The 21,107-nt window shown below is 45.1% G+C and overlaps 1 protein-coding gene across 3 annotated transcripts in view; it reads left to right on the top strand.

The window, feature by feature from the left end:
• CORO2B (coronin 2B) overlaps positions 1-20,178 on the top strand; it is a 127,653-nt gene extending 107,475 nt beyond the window's left edge. For 2 of the 3 annotated variants that reach the window (XM_034783362.1, XM_034783363.1), the window contains 9 exons: positions 2,860-3,009; positions 4,246-4,410; positions 5,367-5,483; positions 7,618-7,722; positions 12,719-12,815; positions 14,770-14,882; positions 16,349-16,439; positions 17,297-17,436; positions 18,639-20,178. In XM_034783362.1, coding sequence (XP_034639253.1) covers positions 2,860-3,009; positions 4,246-4,410; positions 5,367-5,483; positions 7,618-7,722; positions 12,719-12,815; positions 14,770-14,882; positions 16,349-16,439; positions 17,297-17,436; positions 18,639-18,770 — 1,110 coding nt within the window. In that variant the 3' untranslated portion in view covers positions 18,771-20,178. The remainder of the gene's footprint in view (positions 1-2,859; positions 3,010-4,245; positions 4,411-5,366; positions 5,484-7,617; positions 7,723-12,718; positions 12,816-14,769; positions 14,883-16,348; positions 16,440-17,296; positions 17,437-18,638) is intronic. The other variant, XR_004647376.1, reaches the window with a different exon arrangement.
• The last annotated feature ends 929 nt before the right edge of the window (positions 20,179-21,107 follow it).

Here is a 21,107-nt window from a genome sequence, read left to right on the forward strand (position 1 = left end):
GAGCCTATATAAGAAAAAGACCCAAAAATCGGGACCGTCCCTATAAAATCAGGACATCTGGTCACCCTAGCAGGCCACATGATGCTGCAGTTGCTGTGTGCTGTACAAAAAGAAGCACAGTTTCTTGTTATACCTGCCAAGATGCAACTGGGGGGAAAAACTCCCACCAGTCCGTGTTATCTCAAGGTGAAAAATAGTGGCAATACTTCTAGTGCTTTTTAAATAAAGTATTTTCCCTCCATAAAGGTGAGTCCAAGCATCCAGTTGTTTTCAGGGGAGAGTCTCACTCCAAACAATCTCAACGAAGCCTTCTGTTGAACCAGTGAAATAGCCTCTAACATCCTAGCTAAACTTTAGAATAATTTATTTCTAATCTCTCTCTTGAGTTTGTTTGTCCTACTTGACAGATCTCCCCCGCCCCAATCCCCAAAGATACGTTGCCTGTTTTATAGTCAGAGGCCAGCTAAAATGGCTGCTTGTATTTGAACTGCTCATCCCAATCAAGTAATAGGAAAACTCACCTAGACTTCACTGAGAATAGGCCTGCTGAACCCTTTGGTGTTGGTCAGAGTACTGGCTTTGGAAGACGGTGACTCCTTTACTCCAACGAAACTTTCCCAGAGCTAGAAGAGGAGACACCAATCCGTGGTCTTCTCTGGTTCTGGTGTCTGTTCAGCACATCTCTACCGCTATCGGCTCAATTCAATGGGGCATGACAAGCGATACATGTGTTGGCAGAGTGCAGGGAAAAGCCAGCGGTGTCTGTCAGGAATCAGAGCTACATGCTGTGGTTGGGGGTTGATCTGGTGTCCATTTATCATTACTGTCCATTCCAGAGCTGCTGGTCGTCTGGATAATATAGAAAGAAAAACTACATTGAAACACCAAACTGCCTTCCTAGACTCTTACAGTGGAGGCAAAAAGCAAACTAAATTGATTGTACAATGCATGTGATGTTACCTGGCTGTTTTAATGGGAACCTCTTAATTTTGCTGTAATATGGAGTTGCTATGAGAAATACAGCTTTGCACATGGGATGAAAACCTTCAATAGGAGCAGTCTGTGGTCGGGGGGAAAATAACTAGAGTGCAGTGATTTAGCCTGCTGATCTGAACTATGCGAGTGTATGTACAAGACCTGCTCTCATGACTCTGAAAACCCAGAGATTCCAAGCACGTGTACAAAGCTACATGAGTTTCAGTATGTTCACGCCTTCAGCTATCCATGCAAGGTGGGTAAATGACATGATGGCGCTGAACATGCCAGTCGGAATTAACCAAATGATCTAGGTCTGCACATCTTGATAAGTTGTCCCCTGAGCACCCCAGACAATGGCAATGCTCTGCAAAAAAGAGAAATCAAAAGACTTTCAAGTGAACTAAAGAACCTAAAAACCAAGAGACTGATACAAGGGTCAGATTCACACCAGTGACCAGCAATAGAGAGGAAAGAACTTCTATGCCATTTTAACTGAGGAGGAAGGGAGAAGCCTTCGGATCACCTATTCTCTCTCTATGCATTGTCTCTTTTATCCCGCAGACACTCCTAACGGGGATTTTATCCCCAAGTGCTATGGAGGCCAATGCGGGGTGAGATTGTCAAAAGCACTGAGCCCTGGCCTAACTCTACTGCCATTAAAGTCAATGGCGCTTTCACAGCCATTGGTGGCCCCTTTTTAATGACGTCCACAGAAACACAAATCCCGCTACGATGTAATAAACTCTCCACATGGTTTTCCTTTGGTACAGAAGTTTAATGGGCCAAACTCACCCCTCCAGCTCCGCTGAAGTCTGCGGTGTTACAGCCGGGGTGAATTTGTTCTAGTGCGTGTACGTTTACTCCTCTTCACAAGGTTAGAGGCAGCCCAGCCAGCGCCTGCCTTTATATTTTGATATGATCACGTAAAGAAACAATCATTCATTTTGTTAAGTTAGTGATTGAAAGGCGGATTTAACTATAGAACTTCGGGTCAAGGATGCCACTCTGTTATATCAGACCTGGCTCATATATTTGAACCTAAACAGTGTGAACCACAAGGGTCCCTTTTAGTTAAAACTGAGTTACAAATGTCAGGTGGCAAAACACGTACATCACATAACAACCTGATCTACTTTGCTACCAGCATGTCTGATGCCTGCTAATACGCTGTCCTTTATCGTGCACGGCTAGCATGACTTTAACAGAGGAGTATATTCAGTTATTTCTATTAAGTAATTAGTATCTTTTCTAAGGGGACCAAGTCTTGAAGTCCTTAGTACTGATTCCTTAAGAAGGTCATCTGAGACAAATTGGATTGATTTTTCCTTCCTGGTGCATGTGTTTGTGCAGATAGGGGGATGGTGTGTTTTTTAACTGCTGTTTTTAGAGTATTCTATTTCCCGCCTCTTTCAAGAACTGGCTTGTCTTTTGCTGTCAGTTATGGGCAGAACTCTGAAAGTGTTGTGCTATTAGCTCTTCGATAGCTCCATTGCATTCAATGGGATTCCTGTGGTATCGCCCATTATTTACAGGACTAGATCTTGCATGTGGTCTTCATTGAAGAGAATCTGGTATTGGCTGCTTCCCAGGGCCAACAAACTATTGGGGAGTGGAGAGGGGATGAAGGAGAAGGAAGGAGGGAACAAACATGCACATGGGCATGAAGGGATGACACAAAAGTGTTGCCATTGGGCACATTCGGGTCTATTTTTAATTCGCTTCTGGCATCTGGCGACCAAGTTGATGAAGGAACCACAGATGGAATTTAGTCAATGAAGATTCCCCCGCACGCCAAGTGGAGAGAACAAGATCCTTATAAGCCTCTAAAATAAGGACAAAGGTTTTTCCTCCCAATAACTCTTGCTCATCCTGTTCTTTCAGGTCCGGATATGGGAAATCCCAGAGGGCGGCTTGAAGCGGAACATGACAGAAGCTGTTCTAGAACTCTATGGCCACAGCCGACGGGTCGGCCTCGTTGAGTGGCACCCGACCACCAACAATATCTTGTTCAGTGCAGGATACGACTATAAGGTGAACTTTTCTGGAGGATTTCTACTAAATCCTCAGCTGTAGTTGGAGACTAGCATTTATTAAGGCCATGTGTGGCTTTAAAGGGTAAAATCGCGGATGGCCTCACTGTTCGTTTGGCAGCAGTTTCTGTAATCGTCACAGTTTATCCTCAGATCTTTCTTCCGATCTCTCTCTCTCTGCTTTAGAAGTGTCAGTACACGAAATGGAAATCCATTTGAGATCAGAGGTTCTTTTGCTGATGGTTTAGAGTATTTCTCTGCGTATGCCTTTAACCTTCGTGGGAATTCCCTATTGTCTAAATAATATTCCATGTCATATCTGTGTCAGATTATAGCTTCCCCAATTCATGTTGTGTCCTACCTAGTCTTAATGACTTGCTTGCTTCATAATGGTTATGTAAAACAAAAGTACAAGAGTATAGCTAGCACTGAAATCTTCAGGTTTTTTCTCTAATGGATTTTTGAAAGGATTCTTCTATGTTGTCTAGTCGTCACAGATCATTCCTGTTTCTAACACTAAGGTGCGGATCTACTCTGAAAAGCAACTGTAAAAATGGCCTCACGGGTTCCATGTGTATTGTCTCCCTGACTCCATAGCAGTTTTGCTCACTTCATAGATAAGATGTAACGAGGGGCATCATTTGGACTGTAAAACGCTTACTCCTGGCAGTCATACGTCATAACAACGGAACCCAGGTTGAGTTTGCAGGGCTGGCCGTTAGAAGAATCACAGGGGTTTTTTTTATTTATAACCTGAGCCAAGGTTGGCATGAAATTCAATGCGATAATGAACATGAAACCCATGGTGACATTTTCAGTCATTTCTGAGAGTAGGCTTGAGCCAGAGAGATTCTTTATCTTCCTCCATGTAACACAAAAGATGGCAATAAGAAGTGGGTACAGTCTGTCCTGCCGGTGGCAATAACTGCAGGGAGTGCAAGAGAGAGGCTTGCTTCTCAAGTGCCGGGTTCTGATAACTTTATTCACATTAAAGCAAAGGGACCACTTGTGAAATGAGATGACATACGAGTGGGAGAACTGGAATTTGGCCCCAAATTAGCAGTACATTTAAAATACCGAGCCAGAAGTTTGGAAAACGTGGCCTTGCATGCCTGTGCGTTTCCAGGCAGTCTGTACCCTGGAGTTATGACTGTGTCCGTCCCCCATCCGCCCCTCCATCCCACTCCCAACTAGCAGCAGCATCAGTGCTAACTTAATTCTGCCCCATTTCCCTCAGGTTCTGATCTGGAACCTGGACATTGGAGAGCCCGTGAAGATGATAGATTGTCATACAGATGTCATTCTCTGCATGTCCTTCAATACCGACGGCAGCCTGCTGTCTACCACCTGCAAAGACAAGAAGCTGCGAGTCATTGAGCCGCGTTCGGGCAAAGTCCTTCAGGTGAAGAGCTGATTTCTCAAGAGTCAGTCCTAAGCACCAGTCACAAGAAGTAAATCCATTATTTTTGACAAATACAAATTTGACCCTAGGCTTTAAAGAGTGGCTTTATTTGAGATTTCCCATTTGAGTGCATTCCTCCCCTAATGTGCAACCAGGGCAGAGTTAGGGGCAAGGGGAAGTCGCCCTTTAAGCCTAACGTACAGTAAGATAAACACTCCTTGTACAATATTGAATTGTCACAAAATACGTCTGATATTCAGGACGCAACAACGTGTCACAAATGTCAGCCTCTGAATCTAGCGCTCTGCATTCAGAGAATGTTGCTGTTTCTTATCATTATTACAATAGAAAGGATTCAGCACTATCCTAGTCAGAGATACAGGGCTTCTAATCTTTCATTAATCAAAGGTTTCTGGGAAATAGTAGAGTGTTCTGGGAAGCCACAGAGCAAGTTTTGGAAGAAAAGCTTAATTGTCCTTGTCAATTGTGGATTATTCTAAAAAGCTCAGGGAAGGCTCGGTTTAATTTTTACAAAACAGCATTTTGCCTTTCCATTCCAGATAGCATGAACCCCCATTTTCACCGGTGCAGTCTGAGCCATAGCTGGTTAATATGAAAGTTGCATTTTGCAGTAAAGGAGTAAGAGGAACGGTGGAGGCGGAAAGCCGGGTTAGCCCAGCTTGCTATGAAGTGGTTCTATTGGGACACGAATGGAGCCTTTCCCCATAGACAGTGTAGAGATTATACGAGGAGGAAGGGACCTACCTGTGGGATATGGGAGCAGAGACACCAGGAACTCAGTTCCTAACATGGGGGAGAATTCTCCCTTGAGTATCGCTCTCCTTGAAATTCTACAGCTGGCATTTTCACTGATCTATACTAAGCACCATGCGTAGGAAGACATCTGAAATGTATAGCTGTTCACTGCACGTAGCACAGACAATGTCTTCTTCCAGGAAGCCAGCTGTAAGAACCATCGTGTGAACCGGGTGGTCTTTCTAGGTAACGTGAAGCGACTTCTAACGACTGGAGTCTCCAGGTGGAATACGAGGCAGATTGCGCTCTGGGACCAGGTCAGCAAATAGATCGCTGGAAGCCGTTCCTTCCCAAGAAGGGAGCATGATTGGTGGGCTCAGGTAGAGGTCTCAGAGATAGGCGATCTGGGCTCTGCTCTAGCAGTGTGAGTATGGGACGAGTAGACCTACCCAAGCGAGCTTTGATCTAGCTCGCTTGGGTCCTAAAGCAGGGAAGTTGCGCTAGTGCATGCTTCTGTGCGGGCTGCGCAAGCCCCCCTGCAGTGTGGAGGAACAGTGGGTCCTCCGTGTGTCGCAGTTTCCCGGTCCCAGGACCCACTCTAGCTAGATTAAAGCTAGCTCCGCTGTAATATTGCCTGTGATCATAGCTTAGATAGACCCTATGTCTGAGGAGTCCAGAGACCGGGGGTCTAGCCCCTGCTCCGCTGCAAGCATAGGGTGATTATAGGCAAGGCACCTACTCACGCCATGCGACAGTTTATCCGTCTGCACGTTGAGAAAACCTGCCTAGCTTGCAACAGCTTTATGCAACTGCATTCACTCGCGTTTGGGAAGTGCTCTGAGAAGCACGGCTGGGACGTGCTGTGGATCAGTCATGTGGAGCTGTCAAAGCGGCCGACAGGTGCATAGGCACCCAACTCCCACGGAGACCTAACTCAATTCTCATGGACTTTCCAGTGAAGCTGGGGGCCCAGCTCCTTCAGGTCTCTTTGAATAGCCCAGCCTCTTGTATTGTATTGCACTGTAATACAGGGAGAGCAGCAGATACATATACCGCAGATTCTTTATTCCGTCCTGTTTCCTAGCAGATTCTACAAAGGTCTTTAGGTAACTTTTAAAAACTCTGCTGGTTGCTATGGAGATCTGACTAGACATGACACGTTGGGGAATCTGAATTCACAAGATTAATTAAAGCAGATGCAAATTTACCAGATTCATCCCAGCAAGCATTCGTACCCTCCCCTCTGACTCCATACATGATATTCTGGACCAACGGTGTTTCAGGCTGCAGACATGCCTGGCCCTGTTCACTTGGGTGGTAGAAGCTGCAGATAGTGGAAAGCTGATGTCCCCTCACTCAGGCTGGGCTGGGGGGAGACGACTGATTACTCCAGTCCTATCTGTCAGCTTGCCAGTGAACACCATAGACACCTACTTGGCTGTGACTGCTACAGGGGCAGGATGAGGAAACAGAAGTATGTGGGTGGGGCGGCTGATCTGTTCGGGAGGAATCTTGTATAAACTCAAGGACAAAGGGAGAAACCAGATCCCTTTGTGACATATAAAACTGAAAACAAGGATGTCTGGGTTCCCCTCTAAATCCAAGAGGCCAGTACGCACTCCCCAGGCGGCTGGGCAGCCTCACCATCACCGGATCTTCCTATAGTCTGGTGGGGTTTGTGTTTAAAAACCAAACAAAGCTGTTGAGCAGTTCTCTGGCTTCTCTCCGGAAGGCATCTCCGCTCAATAGAGCGTCATAGCCCAGATGGCGGCATTGGGCACAGCAGCCATGGAGTCAAAGCTCCAGAGAGGATGCAGCATTCTTCCCCCACTGCAGCTGGCCCTTCTCCCTGTAGGCAGTGTGCTCCCTGGAGGGTGTGGCTTGGTGAGCACATTGCACTGTGGCTCTCCCTGGTCCGTGGGGGAGTGAGGGCAGAAGAGAGAGCTCCTGGCACCCTCCTCTGTTTTCCTTCTCCACCCTCCTCGCTCCGTGCATTCGGCCCAGGCACAATCTGCCCCAAATTGCTCCTTAAAATATACACAGGCCTCCAGCCTCCCTGAAATGCAGCCACACAGAAATGGCTCCGGGGCGGGGGGGAGGGGTGTGACTGCACCCCATTACAACCCTTACCCTGAGAGCCCCAGAACCCACTCAGCCCTACAGGGTGACCCACGGAGTGCCCTGCAGAGAGGTGACCTGAAGTGGACATCCTCCTTATTCTGCGTGTACATGACCAGATCTGCTAACCCTCTCTCCCTCCCACCTCTGGCTTGTGGGACATGGAAATCCCGTGGCACCCTTTGGGAGGGACAGTGGGTTTGCTTCAGCTTTTCTGGGACAAAACCCGTCCCTCACCCTTCTGCCCCTGTCGCTCCTTCGTGGGTTTCGCTTTCATGTTCCATGCAACCTCTAACCCTTGCTGACTCATAAAGCCATGTTCTCTTTGTTCAGGAAGACCTGGCCATGCCCCTCATAGAGGAGGAGATCGATGGGCTGTCGGGGCTCTTGTTTCCTTTCTACGATGCTGATACGCACATGTTGTATTTGGCTGGAAAGGTGCGTTGGCTTTACTGAGGGTAACAGGCAATATACTGCGTATCCTGCTGTTCTCAAGACTGATGTGGCTCTTGCAAACTTGAGAATAAATCATCTCCCAAATAACCCATTCGAGAACGCAAGCAAAGGGGCACCTCTCCGATGAGCAGAGCATGGGGTTATTTTGGGCTTTTCATAAATAACTGTTACAATTAAACAGTCGGGGCTAGATGCTGATATTGCTTTCACCAGGGCAAATTTGGAGCAACTCCACTGAAGACTTTGGATTTATACCAATGTAAAAGGAACCAGCCTTTGGCCATTGACCTTCTTTTAAAGGTCCTTGATTATTTTGCACTTCACTGGTGTTGCTTGTGTTGTAAAGTCCAAATGCCGTCACTACAGAAACCTCTCTGGTGGGGCACACTTCTCTAATGGCCCCCCACAAGCACCCGTGTACCCTGGAGGGTGTGGCTTGGTGCACACATGCACACACTTCTCTGCAATCACACTAGCTTGTGCACAAAGCTCCACCGAAGTGAAGGGACCTGCAGATACTGTAGTGCATTTAGGAGGCCCTTAAAAAAGTAAACACATTTATTTCCTATGGGCTGCATGTTGGACTCCCTCTCAAGTCAGCTTATGGCCCTGAGTAGAGAAGCACCAGGTGTACTTTGCCATCGGTGTTCATAAAGGCCACAATCAAGAAAGAAAGCCGTAGTGGTTAAAAAACTGACCTGGGTTAGAGGGAAGTGATAAGGGAAGCAAAGGGATACAAGAAGTAATCTATGGCCAGTGGAGTTAAGGATAATAACAAAGAGTCTAAGTATATTAGGAACAAAAAGAATCCTAATCCTGGTCCTGGTCCATAGCTAGGTGGAAATGGTGGAATTATCAATAATGCAGGAGAGGCAGAAGTGTTTAATCAATATTTCTGTTCTGTATCGGGGGGAGGGGCAGGAAATGATGTAGTCAGATCACATAATGATGACACGTTCCATTCCACTAGTGCAGGGGTGGCCAACCTGTGGCTCCGGAGCCACGTGCGGCTCTTCATAGGTTAATATGCGGCTCCTCGCATAGGCGCTGACTCCGGGGCTGGAGCTATAGAGGCTAACTTTCCAATGTGCCGGGGGGTGCTCAACCCCCTGCTCTGCCCCAGGCCCTGCCCCCACTCCACCCTTTCCCTCGAGCCTGCCATGCCCTTGCTCTTCCCCCCCTCCCCACCAGAGCCTCCTGCGCACCACGTAACAGCTGATCGCGGTGGGCGGGAGGCCCTGATCGGCGGGGCTGCCGGCGGGCAGGAGGTGCTGCAGGTTGGAGTCGGGGGAGTTGGTGGGGGGCTGCTGACGTATTCCTGTGGCTCTTTGGCAATGTACATTGGTAAATTCTGGCTCCTTCTCCGGCTCAGGTTGGCCACCCCTGTGCTAGTGTCTCAGGGGGATGTTAAACAGCAACTACTGAAGTTAGGCACTTTTTAAATCAGCAGGTCCAGATAACTTGCATCCAAGAGTTTTGTTTTGTTTTTTTTAAAGCTGGCTGAGGAGCTCACTAGACTGTTAATGTGGATTTTTTTTCCAATAAGTCTTGGAAAACTGAGGAAATTTCAGAAGAATGGAAGCAAGTTAATGTTGTGCCAATATTTTAAAAGGGTCGATGGGACGACCTGGGTAGTTATAGGCCTGTCAGTCTGACATTGATAATGGAGCAGCTGATATGGAACTTGGATAATAAAAAAATTAAAGTAGGGTTATACAGTTAATGCCAATCAGCATGAGTTTATGGACAACAGACCCTGTAAAAGTAACTTGATATCTTTTTTTTTTATTAGATTACAGTTTTGGTTGATAATGGCAATAGTATTAGAGTAATATTTGAGGATTCTCTCAGGCATTTCACTTGGTACAGCACGACACTTGGATTGAAAAAATAGAATGATACAAAATTACTACGGCACACATTAAATGGATTCAAAACTGGCTAACTGCTAGGTTTCAAAATGTAACTGCAAAGAGGGAATCATCATCGAGTGGGTGCATTTCTAGTAGGGTCCCACGTGGATGAGTTCTTGGCCTGATGCTACTTAATATTTTTATCAAATGACCTGAAGAAAACATAAAATCATCACTGAAAAAGTTTGCACGTGACAAAAAATTTGGGTTGTGATAATTAATGAAGAGGATGGGTTACGGATACAGAGAGATCTGGATTGCTTAGTAAGCCAGGTGCAAGCAAACAATATGCTTAATATGGCTAAATATAAATGTATGCATCTAGGAACAAAGAATGTAGGCCATATGTCTAGGGGACTCAATCCTGGAAAGCAGGGACTCTAAAAAGGATTTAGAGGTTGTAGTGGATAATCAGCTGAACATGAGCTCCCAGTACGGTGCTGTGGCCAAAAGGGTTAATGCGATCCTTGGATGCATAAACAGGGGCATCTCGAGTAGGAGTAGAGAGGGTTTTTTACCTCTGTATTTGGCACTGGTGTAACTACTGCTGGAATATTGAGTCTAGTTCTGGTGCCCACAATTCAAGAAGGATGCTGATAAATTGGAGAGGGTTCAGAGAAGAGGCATGAGCTTTTTTAAAGGATTAGAAAACATGTCTCATAATCAAGGAGCTCAATCTATTTGCGTTAACAAAGAGAAAGCTAAAGTGTGACTTAGTCTATAAATACCTACATGGTGAAAATAAGAATGGCCACACTGGGTCAGACCAAAGGTCCATCTAGCCCAGTATCCTGTCTTCTGACAGTGGCCAATGCCAGGTGCCCCAGAGGGAATGAACAGAACAAGTAATCATCAAGTGATCCATCCTGTCTCCCATTCCCAGCTTCTGGCAAACAGAGGCTAGGGACACCATCTCTGCCCATCCTGGCTAATAGCCATTGATGGATCTATCCTCCATGAATTTATCTAGTTCTTTTTTGAACCCTGTTATAGTCTTGGCCTTCACAACATCCTCTGGCAAGGAGTTCCACAGGTTGACTGTGCGTTGTGTGCTGCCTATTAATTTCATTTGGTGGCCCCTAGTTCTTGTGTTATGAGAAGGAGTAAATAACACTTCCTTATTTACTTTCTCCACACCAGTATTGATATCATATCCCTCCTTAGTCGTCTATTTTCCAAGCTGAAAAGTCCCGGTTTTATTAATCTCTCCTCATATGGAAGCCGTTCCTAATAATTTTTGTTGCCCTTTTCTGAACCTTTTCCAATTCCAATATATCTTTTTTGAGAGGGGGCGACTACATCTGCATGCAGTAATTCAAGATTTGGGCGTACCATAAAGGCAATATGATATTTTCTGTTTTATTATCTATCCCTTTCTTAATGATTCCCAACATTCTGTTTGCTTTTTTTTGACTGCCGTGGCACATTGAATGGATGTTTCAGAGAACTATCCACAATGACTTCAAGATTTTTTTCTTGAGTGGTAACAGCTAATTTAGACCCCATCATTTTATATGTATCGTTGGGATGTTTTCCAATGTGCATTACTTTGCATTTATCAACATTGAATTTCATCTGCCATTTTGTTGCTCAGTCAGCCAGTTCTGAGAGATCCTTTAGTAGCTCTTCACAGTCTGCCTGGGACTTAACTATCTTGAGTTGTTTTGTATCATCTGCAAATTTTGCCTCCTCACTGTTTACTCCTTTTTCCAGATCATTTATGAATATGTTAAGTAGGACTGGGCCCAGTATAACTATTTGCCTCTCTCCATTCTGAAAACTGACATTTATTTCTACCCTTTGTTTCCTATCTTTTAACCAGTTACCAATCCATGAGAGGACCTTCCCTCTTATCCCATGACTGCTTTCTTTGCTTAAGAGCCTTTGGTGAGGGACCAAATATTTGCTAACGGGCTCTTCAGTCTAGCAGAGAAAAGTATAACATGAACCAAGGGCTGGAAGCTGAAAATAGATAAATTCAGATTGGAAATAAGACATACATTTTTAACGAGGGTAATTAACTGTTAGACCAATGCACCAAGGGACGTGATGGATTGTCTGTCACTGACAATTTTTAAATCAATGTTGGATTTTTTTAAGATATGCTGTAGTTCAAAGGGAACTATTTTGGGAGAATTCTATTGTCTGTTATCCAGGAGCTCAGACTACATGATCACAGTGATTCCTTCTGGCCTTGGAATCTATGAATCTATTAGCATAAATTTAGTGCAATGGAGCCCTGCCCATTCAGTGCAGCTCCACTGACTTTCACTTCATTCTAAAATTAGTTTATTTCTGTACTGGAATATTTCCTTTAGCATTCCTGGGCAACACAATGTCCTAGAACATTTTTTAGTACTTTATCCTCCTTCCATTGTGAGAGAACTAGATTAGATATGCAACTCGTATATGATATGGAACTCTTTGCCAGAGGATGTTGTGAAGGCCAGGACTGTAACGGGGTTCAAAAAAGAACTAGATAAGTTCCTGGAGGACAGATTCATCAACAGCTATTAGCCAGGATGGGCAGGGATGGTGTCCCTAGCCTCTGTTTGCCAGAAGCTGGGAATGGGTGACAGGGAATGGATCACTTGGTGATCACTTGATTTTCTGTTCTTTCCCTCTAAAACACCTGGCACTGGCCACTATGGGAAGACAGGACACTGGGCTAGATGGACCTTTGCTCGGACCCAGTCTTGCCGTTCTTTGTTCTTTAACCCAAGGGTAGAAAAACTAATTCCATAAAGTGTGAGGGAGAAATGGGAGTGACGGGGATAAAATTGCTAGTCCTCTTGTGAGTCTTCGTCCCCAAACGCCATTAAAGAGACCACATCTGTTCCTTCTACTGCTACTACTCCAAGAACCCAGACGCAGTATATGAAATGCTGTCGGTTTGGTTTGAGACTCTGTTCTACAATGGCTAACTAGCATTGTCGTCTCTGTATATTTAACCTAGAACTTGGCAGTGATGCACAACATGATGTTCTTTTTACATATCTTTTTATTTACCTACAGCTTTTACCCTGAAATGTTAAACTGATCTGCCTTTATCCCCCCTGCCTCAGGGCGACGGGAACATCCGATACTATGAAATCAGCACAGAAAAGCCCTATCTGAATTATCTCATGGAGTTTCGCTCTCCTGCCCCACAGAAAGGACTGGGTAAGAGCTTTCGGCATGTCAAGAGGCCGCCTCTTTGAACGTTAATATTAAAAAAAGCCAGCAGACTGAAATAGTAGAATTAAATTTTGCTGATAAATGTATTTTGCATAATAACCTCCCGTGCTCTCTGCACTGTGCTGACTCTCGCTGTTCAAATATGTTCTGTGTCATTAGGTAGCTGATGACTTGCTGGAAAATTAATTCAGAATTCCAATGTTCTTTATGTGGCATTTAATATTTTTGTGTATTTCTTCCTGGGTAATGGTGCAGTGTGACTCTGATGTATCTTACTGAGGGCCCAGTTCCAAGAAAATGCGTGTGCAGTTTCACCTGACGTGCAGTGACCGGCTGCCTAAACTTTAACAAGTGACCTGAGCCAGTGATATGTGGGAGGTTCCCTGGGTAAAATGCTCTTCCCTTCCCACCCTCGCTGCAAAATCCATCTGGCCCGTTCCCCGCCCCTCTTTGCCAGCACAGGGCTCTGATCTGCACATCTGCACCGCTCTCAGCTCTCCTCCCCTTCCCAGCACCTCCAGGAGACCCCTGCATGTGGCTTCCCTCCCTGGAAGCAGTTCTCCGCAGCAGCAGGGGTGACTGGTGGATTCTGGCTGTGGGGTGGCGGGCCGGGTGAGGACAGGATCAGCTCTGGTGGGTGGCATGGGGGGCAGGTCCCATTTGGGCTCTTGGAGTAGGCAGGTTTCCCTCATGGCTGGCCCCCGGGGGTGTGGGTAGGGTTGCTTGTGGGATGGGGCTCCCCCGGTGGGTGTAGAGGGTCAGAGGGAGAAGAAAGGGGCTATTCACATTCCAGGCTGCAGGTGGACAGGAAGGCCCAGGTGGGGAGGGTTGCAGGGGACGGGAGGATGCCTAGGGTGGAGGTATTTCCCTCCTCGCACACCCCCACGGGCAGGACACAGACCTAGCACGCCCTGGAATTAGGCACTAGGCCTAGCTACCCAGTTCTGTGGTGTCCCACAGCCCCAAGAGGGCAGGGACAGGTGTGAGCAGCTCAGCTGCTGATTTGGAATCAGCTCTTTGGCGCTGGCGCAGGCCTGCGAGCTCAGGGAAAGCTGATGACGCCGAGGGACGGGATATTAAAGGAGGTCGCTCTCTGCTTCGCAGCTCAGTTCAGTGCTGTGGTAATACCCTGCACTCTGGACATGATCACGAAACAAATCTCTGTGCCCATATTTAACTTCAGCCCTTTCCCCGGTGCTGCCTGCAGGCTCCAGTGGGCAGTGCTTGCGTGGTGGTTCCTGTACTTGTCTGGCAAAGCTTTCCTATCCGGGATAACACTTTCCACATGCTAGTGGTCTCTTCCCCCACTTGCCCGCTGCAGCTGCAGCTTCTGCAAAGTATATACGTACCCTGGGCCTGATTGGGAAAGATGCAGCATGCCCTCAACTTGCACTGATGTCACCACCTCACAGAAATTGGGTCCTGTGTTTCTTCCTCTATCTTATACACATAATGCCATCCCCCCTATGAGTCATCTGCAGTGATAGGACACCGAGAGCACCAAAGCACGGGCCACTGCTACTCGAGCTAAGTAAGTAACTCCATGTAGCCCGTAGCAGTGGTAGGCTGGTATCCATTGGGGAGTTGCAAGGCACACCTTCTCACTTAGCTTTGTGTTTAAGCAAAACAGAGAATCCCATTCTCGCGGAACACACTGACTGCTTTTCTTGACTTGTAAAGCGCTGACGATTTACGGTAGGAAACGAGGGTTCTCTCGGCAGCAGCTTTGAAACGTAGCTACGCTGTCAGAACTTTTCCCATCGACATGATGCCTAATTGGATCTATATACTGCTACTGTATCCTAAGCCAGCTAGCATGGGGCGAGTAAGATTGGTTCCTTTCTCACGGACCAATTTGTAGAGCAAGAGCTTTTGAATATTCCAGTGCTTTGTTGGCATGAAAGGACAGACCCTTGCTCACATGTGAACTCTCTAATAGGTGTGATGCCAAAGCACGGGCTGGATGTGTCTGCATGTGAGGTGTTCAGATTCTATAAACTGGTTACCTTAAAGGGTCTGATTGAGCCAATCTCTATGATCGTGCCAAGGAGGGTGAGTACATGTCAGCACTGTTCCTACTCCCGTACGGAACTCCAATGCTCTGATGCGTTATCTCTGCCCAACACGTTCAAAGCACAGAGTTGGAAACACTCGGTGTGCCGGGGGAATTCTATTTCTGTTACTCGGGTACGTCAAAGACTGCCGTATTCTCTATTAAAATGATGCACAGGGAAGGAGCTGGGAGACTCAGTCACTGAACTTTTACTTTTTGAGACCACACTAGGAATCCTGCTCTGACTTGCACAGAGCAGAATCATTTGGATGAAATACAGTAAATGTCAAAAGGACCTTGGCAAACTGTATCTAGTGAATTAAGCCCCTGATGGTTTATATCACTGTCCACAACAACCACACATCTTACATTCTGTACTCTGACCATGCTAGACATTTTCCTGAGTTGCATCTCAAACATCATGGGGTTGCTTTTTCCTGGCTGTGGATAACATCTGTCTTCTTCGATGGGTAGATCTCTCTGTGACCTCTCATTTATATCAATTACACATTTTAGATCCAAACTCACATCTTGCTAAAAACTGCTTTTCTAACGTACAGCAATGCTAAGTCTGAACTCTGTGCTTATGGAAAGTTCTTTAAAGAACTGACGCCAGCTTTTTTTCTAACTTCTGCTGCCATCATTTTGTGTGAAATTAACTGGGTCTTTTGAAATGTGTGACAAAGGACCGTCCCACATCTAGGGTTAGAGACCCATCCCAAGTACAACTCACATCTCCGTGTGTTGGGAGCAGTATTCAGTGCAGGCTTTACCTGCTTTGTCCAACTGTATGAAATCTGAAACAAAGCTACGAGCCATGTTCAGGTTTAGGACTGAGTCTGTATTTTTCCAAACAGAGGTGACTCAATAGAGCTTCATTCTCATTGCCCTGAATTTGCTAATCTACAGCAAGCAGAAATGTGGAGAGGAGGGGAAAGGTAAATTACCCTTGTGGACAACTTTCCTTGGTGTTTTCCCCTGGGCTGTTCTTCTTTATGCCGTATGTGGCCAGAGTGGGTGCTCCTTGACATAACTGGCTCGTGCTTTGAAATGGGAACTACACTATGTAACCGTATGCTTTGTGCACTTAGCGTTCCCTGAATGGTCTGTGTAGCAGCAGGGAGCACCCTCTCCAACAGGCCAGAGGCGATGCCCTTCCAAAGCCCCCCAGTTCAGCTGGATAATATTGATTAGTCTGTCTACAGCTCAAATGCTCAGTACTGCTGGAGTATAATTTTCTTTCAGAACATGAATTTAATAGGCAGGGGCTAGGACTCTTTATTTCCCATTTAAAGTTAATGGTGAAAAGGCAGTTAAGTATTTTTCCTGGGATGCTATTGAATGGCTACGTTACCGTTGGCCGGGGTTGTAAGAAAACTGTTGCTTATGGCACTTTGCAACGCATAGTTACAATTGGGAACAAATGTTATGAAGACAGCCACTCTTTATTCTTCCTCACTTCCAGTCAGAAACATACCAAGAGGATATTTACCCGATGACTCCAGGTATAGAACCAGCCCTGACACCAGACGAATGGCTGAGTGGAATGAACAGAGGTAAAAGAATGAACACTGCATGAGCATCTAGTGCACGTCTATTGGACATGTAAACAGAATTGATCTCTGAGCCTCACTGTGAAATGTGTCTAAATCCATACTCATCCTTGGGCACTTTCCATACTTTGCATTGGCCACCAGATGATGTGATGGTGGGTGCATAGGTGCAGTGTGTGTATGTACTTAGTGTACATAAACCCACGGGAACCATTTTAGAGCTAGTAAGCTGTGGGGGGAGAGAGGGGTAAGGAGGTCGTTGAATGCTTTTGAGCTCCATCTATAAGTAAGTTTTATTTGTGTTAAAGTAGTGCCTAGTTGCTCCAACTGAAAATATAGGCCTTGTGTGAGCATGGGAAAAGTGTGTGTGTGTGTGAGAGAGATTCAAGCTAGTTAACATGCTCTGAAGCACCACTTAGGCTGTGTCTGCCCCAGGTGCTGGTCTCTTTAGCATTGTATTACCAAGTGGTGTTTCAAATCTTTTTAGCTAACCCGATTAAAAAAACCAACCAACCATGGCTTTTTTTCTAGTCTGGACAAGGCCATAGTGAGAAAGTTCATGTTCCAAAAAGTTGGGAGTCCTATTTAGACAAGACAAAGGATGGGAAGGGAAAGAGGTATGGGGCGGGAGGCAGTGACTTGCCAGGGTTGCACAGCTGGTCAGTAGAAGAGCTGGATTAGAACCCAGGTCTCCTGACTGTCAGTCCAAGGCCTGTCCAGTCCAGTCACCATGAAAACACACTGTTGTAGCAACTGACAGGTAGTGAATGTTAAGGTAGGACAATAGGGGAGGGATATATACACATGTCCTGCAGCAGAGCACGTGTTAACATCCTCCTTTATTTTACCATCTCACGTAGATCCCATCTTGATGTCTTTGAAGGAGGGCTATAAGAAGGCATCCAAAGTTGTCTTTAAGGCACCAATAAGAGAGAAAAAAAGTGTTGTTGTCAATGGAATAGATTTGTTAGAAAACGTGCCCCCCAGGACAGAGAATGAGGTAAGCAATGGGTGTTGACTTATGGCTTTGAATGGCCAAGATCTCAGCCATGTGCTTCAAGCTTATGCAGTGCAAAACCTCTCTTGGAAATAGTAAGAAAACAGCTGGTAAGGTCTGCTGAATTTTCTGATCCTACTGAATACCACAGAGGCCTGATTTTATGCCACAGATGTCATTCTGTATTGCAGTAACACCTAGCTGACCCGGTCGAGGACCAGGACAAGCACTGAACAAGGTGGTCCTGCTCCAGAGAGTTTTCAATCAACGTCTTCCCATTAATTTCAGTAGAAAATAGTAGAGACTGTGTTTTACCCCAATTGTCATAATTGTCACCACTCCTAGCCTCCCTTGACCACAGAGTGCATTGAACTATTCCGGTGTCCCTTCTGCCAGCTTGGCTTCCATGTGCCATCCTAGTTTCTGGCATCAGTGGCTTTCACTGTATTTTCCATGTAGATGGTGTAACTTATAAACAGTTCTTTGTACAGTATTGTAACAAGTTTGTAATCATCTAGGAACTGCAGGGTTGTTATTAAGATGCACAACATAGCCACCTGGAACTTCACACCAACCGTGGGGGACTGAACTCTGACCCTCCGCCTCTGAAACCAGACTCGTAGCAACTTAACTAAATAAAAATCTCCATCTGTTATCAATATAGGGCACATGACCATAGATGAGGTCATGACTTTCTCTGACAGAGAGCAACTGCACACATCCAAGATTGTAGCATATAAACACATCAATTTGTGCATCTCTACTTTTGTTCCCAAGCCATGAAAATCTATGTGTGTGTTTCCCTGGATCAAACTTCAACCCACAGGACTTTGCTGAGGTTTAAGCAGAGAGCATACAAAATGAACTGGATTAATTTCCTAACAGTTTTTAATAAACGATTGTTCTCTGTGCTACACTTAAAGGCTGTGGGGAAACATTTACACTGAATCCAATATTGAATTTCTTTTCACAAACTGAGCTGTTGAGCCATACGATGTGAATTAACTGAGTTACCATGAAAATGGACAGGGCACATCAATGGAGTATTGCAGGTAAACGGATCTTTCAAAAGGAACAGTGTAATGACATGAATTGAAGGCAGGTTCTCTGACAGTTGGCAGGAAAGGCATGAAGCCATCGGGGAAAGCAGATATTATAAATGTTACCACAATGTTGTACACCTATTTTTTTTTCTTTCTTTTAAGCTCCTCAGAATGTTCTTTCGACAACAAGACGAGATCCGACGGTTGAAAGATGAGCTTTCGCAGAAAGACATAAGAATTCGACAACTACAGCTGGAGTTGAAAAACCTACGTAACAGCCCGAAGAATAATTAATTAACCTCAAGGGACATTTTATAAATAAACTTTCTTTGTTTATACTTGCTCTTTTATTTTACTGTATCCACTTACACAGAATATGAGCCAGAAGTCAAATGACCTGCCAAGAGTCCACATGCTAACTGGAAATATGTCCTTGTAGTCTTATCTAGCACTAAAAAGAAAGACCTGTACACTATAACCGAAAATAACTGCATGAAAGGAAGCTGGGTATGTATTTATATCCCAGCATTTTTCGTGGAGTAAGTAGAAGAGCAATTTTTCTCTATATCTAAAGACTACGGAACTAACCAATAGGGCACAACTTAAATTTAACTTGAAATGGAGAGAGAATGAAAAGAGAATACAGGGTGTCCTTAAGAAAGCAATATGGTTTATTGCTATTAACTTTTTCCTATGCAAAGCCTGACAAAGAATGCACACAGCCTACAAAACTGGAATTTTAATTCACTTAACTATGATCTAAAATATAGGGCTTAATTCACAAATGTTCTCTCCAAATCCTCTCGCCCTGGCCTTTGTCAGGAGGTTCAGGAAAACCTGCCCTTTGCCCTTTGCCTTGTTGCAAGTTTCCTTTTCTGGGGAAAGGTGGCAAAATTTGAAGTCAGGGTCTTAGAAATTGGCCTGATGGTCAAATGTTCAAGTCCCTTGGTCAATTGCTACACTCCTCTAAGACCTTAATTTGTCACTTTCTTAGGTTTATCTGTATGGAAACCAGTCACTCTCCTTAGCGGGATGGGGGCTGGTTGTATATATGGTTTGTTTGTTTTTTTTAAACGATCCTAGGTTTCCTAAATGTAGTGGGTTTATCTTCCCTGATCTGCTAATAGGGACCTTAAAGTCCTACTTCCTCCTGGAAACATAGTGGTGATAACACTGCTATAATGGTATGCAAATGACAAGCAGCAAAGGAACTTGCCATTGCTCTCTTCCCATAACTGTCTTAGAACACCTTCTTGTTCAGTAGTAAATGTTGCCAAGTTAGTGGTAACCTCTCCTGTGGAACCCTGGTTCAAAGACGTTTGATGTCTGGGAACTCGGTATGTCATCTGTGTGTCTGTTCTGCATATCTGTTCCTACCGATAGAACTGCAGAGGGTTTAAACTGCACAATAAATTATATATACCCAATATATGTACACAATGACATTTTTGTGAATTAGGCCCATAATACAGGGAAAGACACCAAAATACTGCTAGTTTACCTATATATATTTTCACTTAAATCAAGTAGGACTATCCCTAGCAGTATCAGTGCAACAAGTTTTGTCCCCCGTTACTTTACATTGTGCTCCGCACCTAATGCTTCCCCTCCCTTACATTAAAAGTGCTGTCATTCGCTATTATTTATGTTACCATAAAAGTGATGAAATAAAATGTTTTCAAGATACCAAACCTTGCGAGTGGCAAAGTCTCCTTTGAGTTTTCATTTGTAGTAACAAGATGTTTGGCGCGAGTAACTAGTTCTTTCAAAATTTAGAATGAGTCAGGTTTAGAGGAGCAAAATCCAGGTATGCTATCAAATGTCATGCTGCAGGAGACAGACATGGAATAAGCTTTCAAGAACTACCTCGGGGCATGCAGCGGCAGGGAGCTGAGGGTTTGCTAACTCACGCAGCCTAACCAGGGAAGTTTAATAAGAACTTAAGACTTTCTCCCCAAAACTGTACAGCCTCTGGAACCCTACTAAAAAGATGAGGCTGGAGGATTTTTAACAGCACACAAGGCAGTTAAGCACCCAATTCCCCGTGTTGTACACCAAAACGAAGGGATTCAAGGACTATCAGAATTATATTTCAATCCAATGAACCTGCCCTCTGGAGAGCCACTGAGGAGACAGTTAATATCTTACACCTGTTGCTAACTTTATGCACGTGACTTGTCTAAGTAGTTGATTATCCCTGTTAACTGGATGAGCAGATGATAAAGTGCCTGCAAAACTGTGTCCACCTAATAGAAGTGGACTTGAGGCCACTTGCCAAATTAGGCCCTTATAAGGCATTGAGAGAGAACCTGAGTCTTTCCCAAGCACACTGACTTACCATTTGGCAGCTGGGTCTACCAGTTGATTGCTCCTTGGAGTCGTTTATTCTGAATGCTTAAATAAGCATGTGGTTAAGGAGAGGCTGCACCAATGGAGTTAATTAAAAGAAAAGGTGCAGGTGGACTCAGAGGGGCTTTGGAAGCTACATAGCGTTAGGCAGCCATTTCATGAAGGAAGGATGTGCTGTGGAGTATGCAAATAACATTCCAAGGTGCTCCAGATTCTGCAACCCCCAGGAGGGGCTCAAACCAGAAAGACTAAGGCAAGTGTTTAGGACAGCTGAATGTGTAA

This window comes from Trachemys scripta, chromosome 10, assembly GCF_013100865.1.
Source record: "Trachemys scripta elegans isolate TJP31775 chromosome 10, CAS_Tse_1.0, whole genome shotgun sequence".
Taxonomy (NCBI): Eukaryota; Metazoa; Chordata; order Testudines; family Emydidae; genus Trachemys; species Trachemys scripta.